This window comes from Prionailurus viverrinus, chromosome F1, assembly GCF_022837055.1.
Source record: "Prionailurus viverrinus isolate Anna chromosome F1, UM_Priviv_1.0, whole genome shotgun sequence".
NCBI classification, from domain to species: domain Eukaryota; kingdom Metazoa; phylum Chordata; class Mammalia; order Carnivora; family Felidae; genus Prionailurus; species Prionailurus viverrinus.
In genome coordinates, this window is record NC_062577.1 from 9,372,242 (window position 1) to 9,393,669 (window position 21,428).

At 38.4% G+C, this 21,428-nt stretch overlaps 1 protein-coding gene across 2 annotated transcripts in view; it reads right to left on the reverse strand.

The window, feature by feature from the left end:
- The window catches only part of NME7 (NME/NM23 family member 7), a 261,547-nt gene that overhangs the window by 134,937 nt on the left and 105,182 nt on the right, over window positions 1-21,428 (reverse strand). For both annotated transcript variants that reach the window (XM_047839723.1, XM_047839724.1), the window contains exons 8-9: window positions 4,006-4,070; window positions 625-693 (exon numbers count right to left, since the gene is read on the reverse strand). In XM_047839723.1, coding sequence (XP_047695679.1) covers window positions 625-693; window positions 4,006-4,070 — 134 coding nt within the window. The remainder of the gene's footprint in view (window positions 1-624; window positions 694-4,005; window positions 4,071-21,428) is intronic.

Below are 21,428 nucleotides of genomic sequence, written 5' to 3' on the forward strand. Positions count from 1 at the left end.
TTGGCTCAGGTCATGATCTCACGGTTTGTGAGTTCGAGCCCCACATTGGGCTATACACTGACAGGGCACAGCCTGCCTGGGATTCTCTCTGTCTCCTTCTCTCTCTGGCCCTCCCCCTCTCTTTCTCTCTCTCAAAATAAAGTAATAAACTTAAAAAAATAAAAATAAAATAAATATACTTCTTCAGTCTCAGCCATATTTTCGGATGATTCTACCTACCTTTATACCATTAAAATGGATGTTAAATACTGCTGTGGAGTTATACTGTACCATTAAGAACTATTTGCTTTTAACTTTCTAAAGCATCCTGGAGAGTCTTCTACCCTGAGAATATTATTAACTTCATAGATAACGTTTAAGGGTGTCACTATGCCAGCAAGGTCTTTTGTGATTTTCTTGCACGCCTGTATATTTTTGTTTCATAAATGAAACATGATAAATTTTAATAGCTGAGCCAGTGGCTCTCAGGGATAAGAATGCCTCAGTCACTGGATATGATCAGCTAGCAACTGGTGGACTCGTAAATACCTTCATGATTATGAATAAATTTCAGATGAGATCCCCAACATTTAAGATACACAACTGTTTTCAGTACCAATGCCTCACATTCGCTTTGATACTTACATTATACTCAGACACTACTCCTTTATAAACTTCATAAAACTCTTCAACGTTAACTCGATCCATGTTGAACTATATTGAAACAAAACAAAACAGAACAAAAGTCAGCCAATAAAAGGACGCAAAATGTGCCACGCTTAGAACTCAACACTTAAGACCTCCTGGATGTATTTTCTTTAAAATCTAAACCTTGCGCAAATTAAATACCCTGAAAAAGTGTCGTTGAAGATAAACTCATCAATGATAAAAATGCGTAACATTTATTGAGCACTTGATATATCAAATATTGTTCTAGGACCTGCACGCCATCATCTCATTTAATCCCCTCAACAACCCCATGACATAAGTCACACGATGTACATAAGGGTTATGTAACCTTCAGATCTGTGTGTTCCATCTCAAGCAGTCTGACCTCACCTGTCATGCCCTTAGCCACTACACTATACCTCTCTTTGAATAAAGCCTTATTCTCCATGCACACGAAAAAATTTATATACAGTGTCATGTTGTTTACTGATAGATGAGCAGAAGCAGAACTATTACTAATGCAATGTACTTCCAATTTTGCAGCGGCCAAAAATAGTACCCTTTCCTCCCAAACATTTAGAAAAATCCCTCCTTAGCATTTACACGAGTCATCTGGAAATCGAAATTCAAACCGAATTGTAAGAGAATGCTTATAAGATAAATCTATAAAGACTCTTTCTTATCCAGGCTGGATTCAAATTTAATTAAAAATGAAATTTCATTAAGTTCTAGGGTTGGGGCACCTGAGTGGCTCAGTCAGTTAAACATCCAACTGTTGATTTAGGCTCAGGTCATGATCTCCCGGTTCATGGGGTCAAGCACCCGGTCAGGCTCTGCACTGACAGTGACAGTCAAAATAAATAATAAACAAAAAATAAGTCCTAGGGTCTCAAGAACTAAGACCTTAATTTTTTTTTTAATTGGCTCAGAATTTAAAATTTTAGGGGCACCTGGGTGGCTCAGTCAGTTAAGCTTCTAACTCTTGATTTCGGCTCAGGTCATGATCTCATGGTTTGTGGGATGGAGTCCCGTGTCAGGCTCTGTATTGTCAGCAGGAACCCTGCTTGGGATTCTCTTTCCCTCTCTCTCTGTCCCTCCTCTGTTTGTGCACTTTCTCTCTCCCTCTCCCTCCTTCCCTCCCTCCCCCACCCTCTCTCTCAAAATAAATAAACTTAAAGTAGGATTTACAATTTTATTTTCTTCCCTATTTTGTTTCTTTATTGTTGCCAAAAATGCAGATCACTAAGAAATTTCTGCCTGCCCAGGCAATAATTCACACTGGGAGGATTTATTTCATAGGCAACATGACTATAACAGTCAGTGAATTTTGTTTCGATTTCAGTGTTTTAGCCTACATTCCCACAACTTGTTGAATTTTTAATATAACAAAATAATAACAGAATCTATAATTTAAATACTTATATTTTGCATTGGAAACTCCACAAGGCATTGTGTAGGGTTATTTTAATTTAATTTGCAATTTATTTTAATTTTCATTTGGTTTGTAAAATAATCCATTGAGGCAAACAATAATGTTCTCACTGACCGGCAGACCCACGAGTCTAGAGGGCAGCTGACCCATGATTCAGAAACAGAGCTTCCCGGGGCACCTGAGTGGTTCTGTCGGTTAAGCCTCCGACTTCAGTTCAGGTCAGGATCTCACAGTTTGTGAGTTCAAGCCCCGCATCAGGCTCTATGCTGACAGCTCAGAGACTGGAGGCTGCTTCAGATTCCGTGTCTCCCTCTCTCTGCCCCTCCTCTCTCTCTCTCTCTCAAAAATAAACAAACATTAAAATTAAAAACAAAGAAAGAAAGAAAGAAAGAAAGAAAGAAAGAAAGAAAGAAAGAAAGAAAGAAACAGAGCTTCCTGACTCCCAGACTCAAGGGCTGTGATTGCCACTAAGCAACCATGCCTCCCCTATAGGTGCAATTAATCTTTTTTATTATTATTCTTGTTTTCACTGAGCACCTACTATGGCCAATGACCATGCTAGCTTGTAGGCCTAGAGTCAGATCAATATTTAAATCTAAATTTGCTACAAAATACATACTTTAAAAAAAAATTTTTTTTTAATGTTTATTTATTTTTGAGACAGAAGAGAGACAGAGCATGAATGGGGGAGGGGCAGAGAGAGAGGGAGACACAGAATCGGAAGCAGGCTCCAGGCTCTGAGCCATCAGCCCAGAGCCCGACGCGGGGCTCGAACTCATGAACTCTGAGATCGTGACCTGAGCCGAAGTCGGACGCTCAACCGACTGAGCCACCCAGGTGCCCCAAAATACACACTTTTAAAGCAGGCTTAGGTCCTACAATCCTGTGAATATAACACCAATCCAATACTTTTAGAACGTTTTGCCTAACAATTTCTTCATAATCCTAGATAAGGTTCTTCAAATATCAACTCTGTCATTAGTCTCCAAGTTTTGCCCGATGACTGCAAACCAGTTGATATTTCTGACCTCTTTTTGGCTTGTAGGCATTCCTACTAATCAGGACACAAAGTGGTCAGAATCTTGGTTACTGCTCTGACCCCTGATTTTGGATGATCCTAAGACTTAAAAGAAATCAAAAGCAGTTCCTTTTCAGAAAAAGAACATATAAATTATATATATATATATATATATATATATGGAAAATCTCAGCTCCAAAGCTGGTAATTCACTATCAAAACAGCATAAACTTGCTGGCCTTGAAACACGGTTTATCGGATTCCTGTAACAATTGGTACCCAATTTCTTGTCAAGTGCACGGGTAAGCAGAGAACAAAGGTGTGAGCTCAAAAGTGGATGTTGTTCGTTCAGTGAAGGGCTTCCTACAAACGTGTCCACAGGGCGATTGGAGAACAGCCGTGGGCTCTGCAGGTCCAATGGTGTGACCGCCAACAGAGGGGCTGAAATGCACTAACTCCAAAGAAGGTTCTGAGGGAAAGTCCAGAAACCAGCAAAAGGCCCTGGTTAGGGGGAAAAAAATCTCAACCGATTCTCCTTCTCCATTCTCTTCTCAGTCACCAATCCAGGCCACCAAAAATTCATTATAACTACTCAACTTAACACTATTTTTTGTTTGTAGGAACTACCTACATTGTTTCTGTCTATATTCATCGTGCAACTAAAGTCCCAGGAATTTTATAAACCGATTTTATAAGCTTAAATTACCCTTTGAATTTGAGTTCTCTCAGTGAAAGGTTCTGTGGGTAAAATCATCTCAAAAACATTTTTTATTATAAGGTTATCAGGTTCAGTAACTATATCTTTTTATTTTTAATGTGCTGAGTTCACAAGTGCACGGAGAAAATTCAGTGTAAAACATTTTTAAAAAATCTCTCAATAGGTTATGACTCACTGCAAACTACCTACCATCTGCATAGCTGAGATTTCAAAACCTGCATCCCGGATAGCCATGAGGATCTTTCCCAGGAGTCCTAAAAATACAGAACAAATGAGTGCAAAAATACAATACAATATTGCCAAGGCATTTTGGTTTCTTAGAAATGCAAATTTTCTACATCAGGGCACTTTGCTTACACTCTATATGAAGAAACCACTTATTTTTCTAAGGGAAACTAAATCCCTACTATTGAGCACCACGTGTAATCATTTGATTTACCAAGTAAGTACTTCAGAAGACCAACAATTGTCCTGAAGATGATGTAAATGATCTTTAAGGTATTATTTTGATTTTAAGACCCCTGAAGTCTAGTGATATAGGGAACATGCAAAATAAACCACTGACAATAACATTACAAAAAAAAAAAAAAAAGATGAAATGAAATGCCAAAGTACTGGGTATGGGAGTTCCAAGGATGAGGTCAAAGACGAAAAATCAAATTATAACTGAAGGGTAGCAGAAGCTTTAAGGAGAAATGAGAGCACGAAATGGTACTTAAAGGCTGTAGATAGATGGGATTACATGGGGACACAGGTATAAAAGGACAGAAGGCTCAGGTCTAAGAAAATGTGAGCGTGCTCACATGAGAGTAAGAAGTCAGAAAAAGAAAAAAAGAAAACAGCTGAAAAGGAAAAGAGACTTCATTCAAATTGATGAAGGCCTTGGATATCAACATGAGGAACTGGGTCCTTATCCCACAGATCAGCGCTTTTTATAATAGGGTCTGTAGATTCTGGGAGTCTAGGACTGATTTTGAAATTCCATTAGTTTAGTATAAAAATCTTCTAAGCTTCTTTTTTCCAAGTCAACTAAACCCACACCCACACATGCACACCCCTATCCCATATATTCTGGAACGACCTTGATGCTTACCTAGTAACCCAACATCACCAAAGAGTATCCGTTTTATTTACTTTTATTTACTATTTTACTGCAGCCAAGTAGTGCTATTATAATTGCAGCAGATTGAGGGATAGGAGGGGGAAAAAAAAAAGACAATGATAGATCTATTTCTCAAATGATGCATTTGTACCAAGGGAAGACCAAATGATACCAGGGTGTCTTGTGAAAAAAACAAAGGTTTCTCATTAGTCTGAAGGGTAGAACACGCCCACGCCAACTCACAGCAGTCTGCATCATATCGGCGTTGAGTTTGGTGACTGAGTTTTGTCAAATATCCTTTATCCAATCAGTGTTGTTAACTTAAGTTTTATCCATTTTATAGTTTTGTTGGTGATGAATTTGTAAGTTGCTTCAGCTGTACAGTTGCATGCACAAAGGTTTATATTTAGTTTTATATTTGGACATATTTAAGTTGCACTATAATTACAATAATTTATGTCAACACTGGCGGTCCATCATCAGAGTATTTTTCCTCCAGAGGAAACACTGCCAAAAGAGACGGAGAGTCACTGAAAATGTTGAGCAGAAGAATACAGGACAAATAGTGTTTTAGGAAGATTACCGATGTAATAATGACAGGCAAGCTAGTCTGAAAAGGAATAAAAGACAGAATAACAAAGGCTTTTGAAATCATCTAGCATGCTCACTGAACTTGGATGGCAGCACTAGAGAAAGAAGTAATTAATATAAGACATTTCCAAACAAGAATTAACAAGACTAAATTGGACACAGAGCGTGAAGATGTAGAAATAAAGGTTTTGAGTCCAAGTGACTGACAGGTTGATAGCATCTTTAAGAAGAAAACAAGTAAGAAAAAACAAACTGATTGAGCTCCTGGGGAAGGACACCAAGATGGAATGATGGCCAGCTGACTAGTGAGCTGGACCCGGGCACTCCAGGGCTCCTTGCTCCCTCCCACATCCTTGGAATGTGCATTCTGCTTGCCTTTCCCACTCCCAGAGGCTGCTCCAAGGACACAGCCTTGAGATAGGGATGTGGTGTTGAGAATACCTACATGGCATGCGTGACTGAACCCAGAAGGCCTCTATAGAAACTTTTTAAGATTTGGAAGGTGGATGTGGGATCCACTTGCCTGGCTGCTGCCCAACGCAAGCCTTGCATGTAAGTTTCCTTGCTTTCTGAAACTGCCACCCGCCAATCTGGAGTGGCCTTCCTGTTTCTTCCGTCCCTCCTTATGAGTTCAGGGGCCAGTTTCAGATTACACACTGAAAGCTGCCACGGAGGTTATGAACCAACAATTAAGGGGAAAGGCAGCAAATTATTCTGAACATAGAATCTTAGAACAGAACACTGATCAGTGTTTGAGAAGACAGCATATCCAGTGACTAAAAAATGATTGATGAATGAGTGAATACACTCCCTATTCCAAATAGGTGATAAGGGATTACATCCAATAGCTAGACAGGTAGAAGGCTAATAATGAGGAGTGAAGACAGGTTAGAGCTGAAATGAGAACAGAGGTCTGCTGGTTTGACAAAAAGAAGAGGAAACGCAAAAACAAACCAAAACAAACAACCTGGGAGGAATGATTTTTGAGAAAATATCTAAAGTTTGGGAGTTAAAGAATGAAAATGAGTAAAGAAGGGTATGTAAAAAGAGATGTGCAGGAAATTAAAGAATAAAATATTACAGTAGTATCGCCATATCAAACAGAGGGGGAAATTCTTAGAATGGAGGGACAGTCCAGAATTAAAGGAGATTAAGGGCCCTGGGAATGCAGATAAAGCCTTCGGCATAAGCAGGATGGTATGCTGACATTAGAGACACTTGAAAGATATGTATTAAGAGTGTTAGGAAAAAGAAGTTAGATAACCCACTAAAAATCTGCACCAAAGACTCAGATGATATTGGATATGAGAATGTGAACCAAAATTCTAAGTCATTAATCAACAGGAAAAATATTAGTTAGGAAAGAAAAAATTGATTAACAATTACTGGGGACTGAGCTCTTTATTATGAATTGATACCACTTAATCCTTAAAGCAACACTCCTATCAGGTTTTGGAGGATCGATAACTTGCCTGAAATCATAATGTTAGTGTATCTCCAAATCCCACTGTCTTTCTACAAGTTTAATGAGAAAAAGAAACGCATACGTGGAAGCCTGGTATGTAAAATTCGCTGGGCAATGTAACTCCCTAAGGCAAGGACCACGTTCATTTCAGCTCTCATTGTATCTCCAGCGCCCAGCGTAGTGTCCAACATGTAGTAGGTGTTGAACAAATACTGTTCGCTGAATTCAGAAATAACCAAAGAAACGATTGCGGCTCTGCTTGGTGCAGACCTAAAGAACTCTAAGACTCTTCGGAGCAAACAAACACCGAAACACTTGAGAACACTGGAAAATTACAAATGGGTAATTAAAGTTAGAAAGAGGGAAAAGGATTCTTTAAAAATGTTGGCTTAATGATCTGAGAGAAAAAGTTCACACTTATTTCATGCCATATACAAACAATAACCCAAAATATACTTAAGGTAAATGCAAAAACAAACAAAATAAAAAAACACAAAACCAAAGAACCCCCAATCAATTAGAAAAATACCTAGGTGACTATTTCTTCCTCAAGTAAAGGTAGGCTTTTTAAATATAAAAAGCGGGGAGGAAAAAAGGAGAGTTCTGTTTCTGCTATGGCTGAGTAGCTCCTATTGGAATATAACCTTCCCTCAGATAATAACTATAAACTCTGGGGGAAAAAAACATAACAATATAAGTACGTGGAGGTACTGAGTGGGTTCTCTGTTTTTGCAGTATTTAGGCTGGGGGGAAAGCCACGGTCTGCACTGAAACTCTGATTGAAAACCCAGAGAAGTAGCAAATTTAAAGAACTAGAAGACAAGGTTTAGGCAACCATGGCCACTGGAAAGTGAGCGGACAGATAATCCCAGGAAAAAGAAAAGCCAGAGAAGAAAGCCTGACTTCTGTGTATAAACGTTGCTCAAATCTTGGGAAAACTGAAGCATTCAGGTATGAAGCAGACTCCAAAAAGCCCAGCTATGACTGAAAGGACTGAACGAGGCTTTGAGTTAACACCCACCGAAGGGGGAACAGAGATTGCCCAATCAATTCAGCAAGTTTACTGGTTGCATTTAAACTATCAATATATCTTTCAAGAAGATGACAATATCCATAATTTTACAATATCTCATTCATAACATTCAGGATATGATGCATAATTATTTGAAACACGAAGACACAGAAGAACATGACCTATTCCAAGACCAAAGAGAATCGATGAAGACCAACCTCGGATGATGCACATGTTACAATTAAGAAACAAAGATTTTAAAGTTACCGTTATAACTGCTTAGCGAATAAAAGAGAAATACACTCAAAATACATGAAAAGATAGGGAATATCAGCAGAGATTAAGAACTACAAACAGGATCAAATAAAAACAATAAAAACGAAAAATGCAACATCTGAACTACAAAATCCACAGTAGAGATGTAAGAGCAGAATAAATTTAGACATAAAAAGAGTCAATCGATCTGAAGAGAGATCAACAGAAACCATCCCATTTGAAGAAAGAACACATAATTTTTGAAAAACAATCAACAGAGTATCAGGCTGAAGCAATACCAAAAAGCCTAACATACATGTAACTGGAGTCTAAAATAATACAGAAAATATTTAGAGATATAATGGCTGAATTTTTTCCAAATTTGTTGACCGATTGAATCCACTTTGTGCTTTTTTTTTTAAATTTTTTTTTTCAACGTTTTTTATTTTATTTTTGGGACAGAGAGAGACAGAGCATGAACAGGGGAGGGGCAGAGAGAGAGGGAGACACAGAATCGGAAACAGGCTCCAGGCTCTGAGCCATCAGCCCAGAGCCTGACGCGGGGCTCAAACTCACGGACCGCGAGATCGTGACCTGGCTGAAGTCGGACACTTAACCGACTGCACCACCCAGGCGCCCCGACTTTGTGCTTTTTTAAACCAATCTCAAAGGAAAAAAAAAAAACTAGGCATATCATCATCCAGCGTCTAATAATAAAAAATAAAGAAAATCTTTGGAGCAGCCAGAGAAAATGACTCACTGTATATAGGGAATAACAATTTTAATGACTGCTGACTTCTCCCTCTCCTGGAGGCAGGTGGACAGCTAAGCATTTTTAATGTGCTATAAGAAAAATAAATTGTCAATGTGAAATTCCATGCCCAGCACAAAACTTCAAGAAGCATGATAAAATAAAGACACTTTGAGAAAAAAGAACCCTAAAGGAATTTGTTTTTACCAAACTCCTACTTCAAGAAATGATAATGGGAAATTATTTAACTTGAAGGAAAATGTAACAAGATTAAAAATAGGACCCTCAAGAGAAATGAGCATAATTAAAAGTAAGTATGTGGGTAAATACAAAAGATTATTTTTTTTCCTCTTAATTTCTTTAAAATACACATGCCTAATGGAGGCACATGGGTGGCTCAGTCAGTTAAGCGACTCCTGATCTCAGCTCAGGTCTTAATCTCAGGGTCTTAAGTTCAAGCCCTGTGTTGGGCTCTGCACTGGGTAGGAAGCCTACTTAAAAAAAAAAAAAAAAAAAAAAAAAGCCTACTTAAAAAAAACACGTCTGATTAAAGCAAAAATTTTAGCATTGTATTGTAGGTTTAAAATGTACATGAATTTAATACATATATCAGTTAATCCAAAAAAGAAAGGGGGGCAAGGAGAATAGAAAACAAATAATAAAAGAGTAAACCTAAAACCAATCATAGCAATAATTACATTAAATGTTAGTGCACTAAAAATGCCCATTTAAGGCAGAGATTTTAGATGAATTAACAAGATTCAACTATATGCTATTAACAAAAAAAAAACAACTTTAAATATAAAGACACATATAGGTTGAAAATAAATGATGGAAAAAAATACCATGCAAACAATAGGTACAAGAGAGCTGCAGTGGTTACATTAATTTCAGATAAAGTAGAATTTATGACAAAGAGTATTGCCAGAGATAAATGTCCTAAGCAACATCTGGGAGACTGCTTTAGACAGAGAGTGGGAAGAAGATGGATGTTCATGACAAAGAGAGCACTGGGCACAGACACAGCGATGTATGTATCTTGGTGGAGGGGAAACCAGGAGAGAAGGCAGGGGAGGTGGTAGAAACCATTGACAGAAGGACTTATAGACCATACTTAGATGTTTGGATTTTACCCAATAGGCCAGAAGTTCTCACAACTTTTTGGCCTCATGGACACTTTAGTTCTTAGAAATTATTAAAGATTCTAAAAAACTTGTACTTATATAGGTTATATCTGTCAATATTTGTTACGTTACAAATTGAAACAGAAAATTCTTAAATGTTAATTTAAATACAACAAAAATTCTTCACATGTTGGCATACATAACATTTTGTGAGAAAAAAATGACTATATTTTCTAAGAGAAAAATTTAATGAGAAGTGTAGCATTGTTTTACGTTTTAGAAAATCTCTTTAATGTCTAACTTAATAGAAAGCAGCCTTGTTCTTACATCTGTTCCAGCTTTCGATCTGCTGCTATGTGTTGTTTTGGTTAAAGTATATTTAGTTAGAAAACAGTAAAGTATTTTAATAGCCTTTAATGTAAATGTATTTATTCTTCTTTGACAAACAGTATTCTCCTAAAATCTCACTGCAACATATAACTTCAAACTTCTACCAATGAATTTTTTACCCTGCTCCATTAAAATTCACAGGTCTATCCTATACTTTGAAAGAATCTTTTACCCGTGCATGATTTTATAACATTACACATTGATCATTTGGAAAATATTAGTTCACTCAGTTGTGCAGATCTTCCAAATGCTGACTCATTTCATTACAGTACATCGGGAAAAAAAAAAAATCACATTTGTTAACATCGCCACCAATTTCATCAGAATAGTCTGTAAGTTATTAGGAAGCTGTCGAGCTTAAGGTGGTAAATATACTTTTGCAAGAACATAATTATGATTTTCATTTCTCATTTTACCTTCTTTTGCATTTTTAGCTTTGGCAACAATTTTTGTCAGTTGTCATTTCTCTGAAATAACAGGCTTACTTAATTTCAAGAAAAATTCACGCCAAATACCTAAGTGTGAAAAACCACAGTATGTCTGCCAGTCATTCTTTTGGGTAAAAATGATATCCCATGAAAAAGCCTTTTAGTTGAGCTCAACACTCAAAACAATTATACAAATGCTATTCCTAAAGATCACATATTTCAGGATAGGACAAAAATGCTTTATGCAGACTTCTCATTTCTTCACACACAATATTAAAAAGACATATACTTGAAGGTCAAGAATGAATAAAATTAATTTTTTCTGTTTCATCAAGGACATTCTTAAGCGAAAGTGGCTTCTCTTTCTGCAAGCACATGACAATTTAATAAAAAAAAAACCTGACTATTAGTGCAGTTTGCTTCCACTGTCTTTTGCTACTTTTTGCTAAGGCACCAGCAGTGTTACCCACCATTTGGTTTTGTACCATTAGTGCAAACGTCACCACATTTCAAGAGGCAAATAAACCGATTATTATGAAAATCGATTTGCTCTCGCGGATAACGTAAACGGTCTTTCTTGTTATGATAAAGAAGATGCTTCACACGATTACAAAAGAATCATTTAAATATGGGAGCCGGATTAAGCCTCGTGCATTAACCAACACAAAGAGATCTACAATCTACATTGGTTACAAATCTATAATCACATTAAACCACGCCCCATGAAGATGTACCACTTGAACAGAATAATTCTGTTCACAGATAAACGAATAAAAAAAGTTATAGTTCAAGTAATATTGCCATTCTGCCAAGAACAGTCAGACGTGAGTCAAGGATATTGCTGTTTTTATATTCAGTTGGTTATGTGTGGAGGCAGGATAGAGAGGCATTTAAGAAACCTGTTCTGTGTTTAACAGCTTGAAACAACAAACTGTCAATAACCATATGTCCTTTACTTTGTTCTAGACAGAAAATGTTCAGATGACTGAACAAATAACAATAACTATGTAAATGAAGTAGCAAAAGGAAAAAAAAAAGTAAAATTGCCTGCCTTGCAGCAAACAAGTTCGAAAGGGTCAAAGCAGACGACTTTTTTTTTTTTTCCCCTTGGCTGGTGTTTGCATAGCTAATTTGTTTTTTAATGGTTTGCTTATAACTCCGTGAATGTTCTTAAATTTTTTGAAAGTCAAATCACCTCTCCATCTCCAATCCCAGTGCCTTAGTTTGTATCTGTCTACCTTTCACTCGGATTGTTCAAAAGCCTCTTTGTAAATGGCCACCCTGCATCCAATCGTTAATATCAGACATCTATTGCTTTGGTGTTCTAAAAACTCTTGCTTCTCCTGAGATTAAGAGCTCCCCATCCTCTTTTAAGAAAACTGATCTCACCGGTCATTTGATTGGAATGGGAGCTGCCTGCCATTTTCCCTTACAATTCTATGACCAAGGTCTCAGTGAAAAGTCAAGAGGTAACAGCAAGGCCTATCAGCCCTCTGCTAAGACCAGAGCAATTCACACAGCAGTGGGCCTATCATTAGCAAAAGCCAATCAGAGGCCTTCATTGTTTTGTTTTGTTTTTTAAGCTAGAACCAGGGAAAAAAGCACTCTCCACTATGTTCATAAGTAGGTAAGCCCTTCACTGCTGGCAACCATCCTTCTCTCCCAAGGTATTGGGCAAAACTTACTTAAGAGCATGAAGCTGACAGGGGCGCCTGGGTGGCTCAGTCAGTTAAGTGTCAGATTTCGGCTCAGGTCATGATCTCATGATTCCTGAGTTTGAGCCCCGCATGGGAGTCCCGCATTGGGCTCTATGCTGACAGATCAGAGCCTGGGGCCTGCTTCCAATTCTGTGTCTCCCTCCCTCTCTGCCCCTCCCCCACTCACACTCTGTCTCTCAACAACAACAAAAAAACCCCCAGAACATGAACCTGACAATCAAGAGGAGCAAAATATAAAAGCCAGAGAGAAGAGAGATGTCAACCACGTCTCCCTAAACCCTGTTCAACCTCTGCTCTTCTTCCAACAGTCCAGTTAAATGAGAATTATTAGATTCAAGCTGGGTTTCTATCAGCTGCACTAACAGTGTCCTCTTTAGACAATCTGACTCACACAGGAGAGGATATACTGCAGCCTGAGAAAGAAAGGCTGTAGTGGGAAGGGTTGAAAAAGAAACTAAAACAAACAAAAACAAAACAACAGGTACAGTATTCCAATGTGTGCTGATTCTGATAAGAGGATTTATAGGCAACGACAAATTATCTTGGAAAAAATCCTAGGCACGGCCAAATGATCAGTAAGTGGGATTAGAAGATGAACCCTCCCTCTGTCCACAAAGTTCAGAAAAGGATCATGGTTGGAGAGTGTAAGAGAAGAAACTGACAATAAAATATTCAGGTACACTGACGTTCAAATGCTATTTTTAGAGCGGTGCCTGGGTGGCTCGGTGGAGCCTCTGACTTCGGTTCAGGCCATGATCTCACGGTTCATGAGTTCGAGCCCCCCATCCGGCTTTGTGCCGGTGCAGATTCTCTGCCTCCCTCTCTCTCTGCCCCACCCCTCAAAAATAAATAAACATTTAAAAATTTTTAAATACTGTTTTTAGAAATAGACTTAACCATTTAAACTAAAACAGGTTTGTACCTACTAGGAAAAAAAAAACTGCAAGGCAATTGAACAGGTACTTTAACACCAACGGGTATCAATAAGCACAAAGGCACAACATTTTCACACAATTTAAATACAGGACATGGTGGGTATCACTTGAAAGAAAGCAAATTGGCACCAGGCTTCTATGACCGAGGATGGATAAACAGGTGCCAGATATGGGGTCCTAGGTCACCCAAAGCAGGTATAATGAGGCACACATATAATGCGGTGCTAACATCATGTCCAAGACTTATTTGGGTATGGAAGCAGCAACTTTATGAGGGTCCTGGGAATTGGGACAAGCTTTTCCCCCAAATTACAAAGAAAATCCAGCTTGCATCTAAAGTGGAAACAAATAAAGATGGGATTTTTTTTTTTCAGTTTTAAATAAATACATAAATTGTATTTATTTTTGAGAATCCATCGTTTCTCCCTCTGACCTGGTATCTGGTCAGGGGCAACAAATCCATATTAGCAGATTGACCTTGACTCGGCTGTGCTACCCATCATCATCCCTACAAGGAAGGGAGCTTAGTCAGAAAGGCAGCCCTTAAGAATTGAATTCGGATTATATTGCTCCAAACAGCCCGGAGTTAAAAATGAGTTATTCTCTCTCGCCTTGGAGCTGCCAAAGAGAGGTAAAACCTCCCAGAGCATGGCATAGAAGGAGGATTACTAACGACTACACACGAGATATCTGACCAGGGGCTAAGAATCAGTTTGCTCTCCAGGCCACAGATGTAAGTCCTGGCAAATAATCCAGTTTGAAAAGCCCTCTCCTTGGCCTGTCTCAGTTTCACCTCTACACGGTGTCGGTTTCTTTCCTCATTTGTTAAAAAAAAAACAAAACAAAACCACGTAGTTCGTCCCTCACAGCCGTGTTATGAGGATTAAATGTGTGTTTTTACGTAAAATTCTTAGCATAGCCAGTGGCACACAACAGCACTAACAGGTCATGTTGGCAGTAGCAGATAATCCTCATCACGAGTGAACTAGTGGAACTTCAGCTGAATGTGTAGCTTTGCTTCCAGAAGTACCGTGAATCTAATTTTAGCAGTTCCCTTAAAATCTTATGCCTCCCATTCCACAAGAGAACCCTGTGCTGCCAGGACATCTCAAGGGGACTATGCGAGAGTCTGGGTCACTCCTAGTGAGATGCCTGCACGGAGATGCTGGAGAGACAGGTCTCCGGGGTCACAGCAACATCAGCTACAGGCATAACAGAGCCCGGAAGACGCAATGGTTCTCCAGAGAAGAAAAGTCAGTGTGGTCAAAGCCAGCAGTATCTGGCAAACACAGTGATACATGCTAGGAGTGAATCAGGGCAAGAAAAGAGGGGAGAAGGGGGTCCTCACGTGGCATCCGACAAACAAGGCCTATCCGATTTCTCTCTTCCACTAGGGACTCCTAAAAATATCTGCAGTGAACTTTGTAGAGGGCTAGAGTCCTGTGTCTGGAGACAGGTGCATGCATCAGTAAAACAATTTCTATAGGTTCATAAGGAATATTTAAAACTTGAAGCAAAATTTGAAATAGAAAGTTTCCCTACAAAAATCCATACAAGAGGAAAAAGGGCAGGATAAAAGTTGAGTTAATACATAAAGTGTTAAAAACAAATCAAAATCATAAAACAAGGTGGCAAATGTAAGATAAATCAGCTTACACATCCCCATTTAAAGACAGTCTCAGTTTGGGTGAAACGGTAAAGCCCGACTGTGTTCTATTTATACAATATAGAAAGTAAGATGAATTATATAGTGAACGAAACCAAAATAGCCAAATGGGTAGCAATATTAACAATAAACAAAATAAAAGTCAGGGGAAAAATATCTCAGGATATTTTGAAAAGTAAAACCAGAGTATCACAAATGTATATGCACAGAATATACGACATGGCATTCATAAAGAAAAATAATATTAGAAATAAAGGAGAGATAAACAGAAACATACCATTCTCCAACTCTTGCAGACTCAATGAAAAATATTATGAACATAAGTGGATTTTTTAAAAAATTAAGCATATTCTAAACATTCCAACATAACTATAATAAATACAAATTACATGGGCCATTTTATTTGACTACCACACAATAAAACGAGAAAATTTCCAGAAAAGTTAACAACAAAACTCAAAATCTTGGGAATTTACAAGTACTTTCCTAAAGAATCATTGGAACAGTGTTGACTGAAACAAGAAGAAATACCCAGAGTGACAAATCAGAAGAAACCATACACCAAATCAAACAATAATATTTAGAAGATAGAATATAATGAAACAGGCAATCTCATACACACACATATGGGAGTACTCGGCACCCTCTTTCTGGAAGATATAGTGAGGTTTATCAAAAACTTGAAAATTTTTTCTTTTGATAATAAGAATTCCATCTTTTGAGGGGCACCTGAGTGGCTCAGTTGGTTGAGCATCTGACTTCAGCTCAGGTCATAGTCTCATGGTTTGTGAGTTTGAGCCCCATGTCGGACTCGCTGCTGTCAGCTCAGAGTCTGGTTGGGATCCTCTGTCCCTCTCTCTCTCTCTCTCCCTCTCTCTCTCTCTCTCTCTGCCCCTCCCCCACTCAGGGGTGCACGCGCGTGTGCTAGCTCACTCTCTTTCTCTCTCTCAAAAATGAATAAACATTCAAAAAATCCATCTCTTGAAATTATCCTAATGATAAATAAGAGATTCACAAGGATTTACATTGGAAAAAACTAATCACAGAAGTATTAGTAATATTTTTAAATTTGTTTTATAAAGTTTGAGAGAGAGAGAGCATGCATGTCCACATGCACACAAGCAGGGGAGGGGCAGAGAAGAAGAGAGAAAATCCCAAACAGGCTCCGCCCTGTCAGTTCAGAGCCTTTCATGGGCTTGATCTCACAAACTGCAAGATCTTGACCTGAGCCAAAATCAAGAGTCAGATGCTTAACCAACTGAGCCACCCAGGAGCCCCAATATTTTTAAATTTCTAAATAATAAAGCAAGGAAAAGGTAAAGAGGAGTGCATTCCTACAACTCTGTTTTTAAAAATTTTAATGTTTATTTTTGAGAGAGAGAGACAGAGAGACAGAGAGAGAACACACAAGTGTGAGTGGAGGTGGGGCAGAGAGAGAGGGAGACACAGATCCAAAGCAGGCTCCAAGCTCTGAGCTGTCAGCACAGAGCCCAATGCAGGGCTAGAACTCACACACAGTGAGATCATGACCTGAGCCAAAGTCAAACACCCAACCGGCTGAGCCACCCAGGTGCCCCCAGAACTATTATTCAGACTTTAAAATTTTTAAAGAATTTTTTTCTGTGCAATTAAATAATCTTTGAAAACATAAATTCAAAACACAATGTTAGGCTAAAAGAAAGTGCAATATAAACTTAAATAAACTGGATAATTCCTATTCACTTTATGAAAATAGTATTACTCTAATACCAAAAGCAAAGTACAAAACAATATAACTACATATCAAAATCATTATGAATACAGTTGCAAAATTCTTAACAAAATATTAGCAAATCAAATTCAGCAACATGACCAAGTGAGGTTTATTTCAGGAATGTAAGCCTAGTTCATTGTTAAAAAAGAAAAAAATCAATCAATGTCATCTATGTTAAAAGGCTTTTGAAAGAAAAATTACATGATCATATCAACTGATGCAGAACAAAATTTCTGAAAAATTCAACACCCATTCATGGTCAAAACTCTAAGAAAAAAAAGAGGAATAGAAGGGAACTTCCTAAATTTCATAAAGAACATCTACAAAAAAGCTAAAACTAAGATATGCCTAATCGTAAAAGGCAAGAATGCCCCTTCTCATTTTTCTTATTCAAAATTGTACCAGAAGTTTAAGCCAGTAAATAAAGCAAGAAAAGAAAAAGGCATTCAGATAAGAAAGAGACATAATTGTTTCCATTTGTATGTGGCCGATTGTCTATACAGAAAATCCAAAAAACTACAAAATGTATTCTAGAACTAATAATTGACTTCAGCGAGGTTGCAGGATGTAAGACAAACATACAAAAATCAACAGTGTATCTACATACGAGGAACAAATATGTGGACACTAAAACTGAAACTATATCATTTATAATCACTCAAAAAGACAAAAATTACTAGACATAAGTCTAACAGAACATGCACAGGATTTGTTATGAAAACTACAAAATGATGGGGTGCCTGGGTGGCTCTGTCGGTTGAGTGTCCGAATTCAGCTCAGGTCATGATCTCAGAGTTTGTGGGTTCAAGCCCCACACTGGGCTCTGTGCTGACAGCTCAGAGCCTGGAACCTGCTTTGGATTCTGTGTCTCCCTCTCTTTCTCTGCTCATGCATGCGCGCATGCTCTCTCTCCCTCTCTCGAGAATAAACATTAAAAAAATTTTTTTAAAAGATTAAAAAAAAAAAAACTACAGGGCGCCTGGGTGGCGCAGTCGGTTAAGCGTCCGACTTCAGCCAGGTCACGATCTCGCGGTCTGTGGGTTCGAGCCCCGCGTCAGGCTCTGGGCTGATGGCTCGGAGCCTGGAGCCTGTTTCCGATTCTGTGTCTCCCTCGCTCTCTGCCCCTCCCCCGTTCATGCTCTGTCTCTCTCTGTCCCAAAAATAAATAAACGTTGAAAAAAAAAAAAACTATAAAATGCTGTAAGACCTAAATAAGTGGAGTCACATAGTATCCATGATTTAGAAGACTTAACACAGTAATGATGTCAATTCTCCTCAAATTGATAGATTTCATGTAATTCCTATCAAAATCCCAGCAAGATACTTTGTAGATACAGACAAGATTATTCTGAAATTATATGGAAAGGGAAAGGAACTAAAAGAGCTAAAACAATTCCAAGAAAAAGTCAAAGCAATCAGTCTCCTCAATTTCCTAACTATCATATAGCTGTAGTAATCAAGACCGCAGTAATCAAGAGCAACAGACATATAGATCAATGGAACAGAGCTGAAAACCCAGCACCGGATCCACATAAACACAGTTTTTGACAAAGACGTTAAGGCAATTCAGTGGAGAACAGCCTTTTCAAAAAACCAGTGATAGGACTATATAAGGAAAATCAGAAAATACAGTCTCTGACATGGCAGTCACTTATCAGAAGCCAGTCTACACTGTGGAAAGATAACACAAATTTAGAAGACAACAATTAGTCTTTCTTGTATGTATTGTATGTGCTACTCATATTATTTCATGTAATCCTTACAACAATCCTGGGAGGCAAGTACTATTATTACCTTCATTTTATAGATTGTTACAAACTATACTCAAGAGAAAAACAACATGCCCTAGAATAATAGCCTGTAAGAGATAGAACTGAATTAATTTCTTTTATTTAAAAATTTTTTCAGGTTTATTTATTTTGAGAGAGAGAGAGAAAGAGAGAATACATACACATGTGTAAGGGAGGGACATAGAGAGAGGGAGAGAGGGAATCCCAAGCAGGCTCCGTGCTGTGAGTGCAGAGCCCAAAGCAGGGCTCGAACTCATGAACTGTAAGATCATGACCTGGGCCAAAATCAAGAGTTGGACGCTTAACCAACTGAGCCACCTAGGCACCCAGAGACAGAACGGAATTTAAACCAAGTTCTGCCAGCCCTAGAATCCGATTATGTTATACTACAACAGTCAAAATGTTTAATCGGCCTGTACATATCATTTAATTAAATAATTCATCTATATTAAATAATTCATGCCACCCCAAAACACATTGCTCTGGGATATTGACTATTGTGAGTTAAAGACATTCAAGTGTCTCAGCAAATGCAAGAAAAACACTCTGACCTTTCTTCTTTTTCTAATAGCAGGAGATGAAATTCCCCACATGAAAGACATCCTCCCCATATTAGCAGGAAAGCAACGTACTTCCCATCAAGGACGGAAAAAACTCTACGAGGGTAAAGGTAAAAGTTTGCATCCCCTACAATATGCAAAAATACACATTATCTACATACGTATAATTTATCTTTTTTGATCTTCTGAGTATATACTATAAAATCAATAACAGAAGAATATAAAATCTGTATCTAGCAAATTTTGAAATGTTCACAGGATGATCGCCCAATTTATTAATGATTCAGAGTTTAAGCTTTCTTTCCTTCTAACCATTTTGATGCTTATCAACATTTGAGGGAAAAAGAGAGCGGAAACAATAATCACTTTACTGTGTACTAGCAGTGCTACAAAACTTTGATAGAGAGAAAATCATTAAGAGAAAAGTTAAGTAGTTAACAAGGTAGATGGACGACATCCTTTTTTTTTTTAACGTTTATTTATTTTTGAGACAGAGAGAGACAGAGCATGAATGGGGGAGGGGCAGAGAAAGAGGGAGACAGAATCCGAAGCAGGCTCCAGGCTCTGAGCCATCAGCCCGGAGCCCGACGTGGGGCTCGAACTCACGGACCGCGAGATCGTGACCCGGGCTGAAGTCGGACGCTTAACCGACTGAGCCACCCACGCCCCTGGACGACATTCTTTAAAACTGTGACAAAAAAATACTTTCTATGGAAAGAACTTACCCTGATACTAAGGTCTTTCCTTGATATTTTCCCTTTATATCATGATGCTCATACTCTACAGTAACCTATACACCTACAAGCAACCCTGCAGGCAAGGAACACAGCCCTCTACCGTGGGAAAACTTGAAAACCACCTTTACTATCAATGTGAAGCTTACTCCATGCAGTAAGAAGGTATAAATAGATGAAAACAAAACCCAACTCATAGACACAAGAGCCCATGAAAAGGACACTCAGAGCTAGAGATGATAAGAGTTTAGATCAATTTCAATAGCAAAATACAAGAGAAATCACAAGCGTTACTAAATTCGACACAAGGAACTTAATACTAATCCTAGCAGACATGCATAACAAATAACCTTGGGCATAAAAAACAGGTGGAAAAGCTTTCAGTTTCCTAGACAGCAATATGTTCCCAGGCAATGCCACTTCACTAATAATCTTCCAGCAATTATTTTTTATTTTTTTTTTAACGTTTATTTTTGAGAGAGAGAGAGACAGAGCATGAGCAGGGGAGGGGCAGAGAGATGGAGACACAGAACCCAAAGCAGGCTCCAGGCTCTGAGCTGTCAGCAGAGCCCGGTGTGGGGCTCGAACTCACGAGCCGTGAGATCATGACCTGAGCTGAAGTCAGACGCTTAATGGACTGAGCCACCCAGGCACCCCAATTTTTTTAATTTTTATAATGTTTATTTATTTGTGAGAGAGAAGGAAAGAGAGTGAGAGCACACGTGGGAGAGGGGCAGAGAGAGAGGGAGACAGAGAATCCAAAGCAGGCTCCAGGCTCCGAGCTGTCAGCACAGAGCCGGATGATGGGGTTTGAACCCATGAACCACGAACCAAGACTGGGCTGAAGTTGGATGCTCAACCCACTGAGCCACCCAGACATCCCAATTTTCCAGTAATTTTTAATCGGAAGAGAAAATATACCTGCAAAGTAGTTTGGATGCAAATGTGTTATGTGTCTGCCTTCTAGTAAGCAAAGATATTGTAGAATCACTTTAAATTAACTGCAGATGAGAGTCTGTATTTAGCAGAACTGTTAAAGTGAGAACTAGTGAGGCTCTTAGGTCTTAAAAGATCTCAAATTATTCCATTAGCTGATCATAAAATCTATTCTAGTAGCAAGTAGGTGTAATGAAAGACAGACCTAATTCATCCAAATAGCATTTCTGATTCTCCACTTACACCACACACCCACATCTAAAACACACGTTTATCCTTACCAATATCCTAAGAACCATAATATGTAAATTCCCTACAAGGCAATAAAAATAACCAATGTAGCTTTACAGATGTACCCACAATATGGTAGCTAAGTGCATTAAAATTCATGATAGTTGTAAT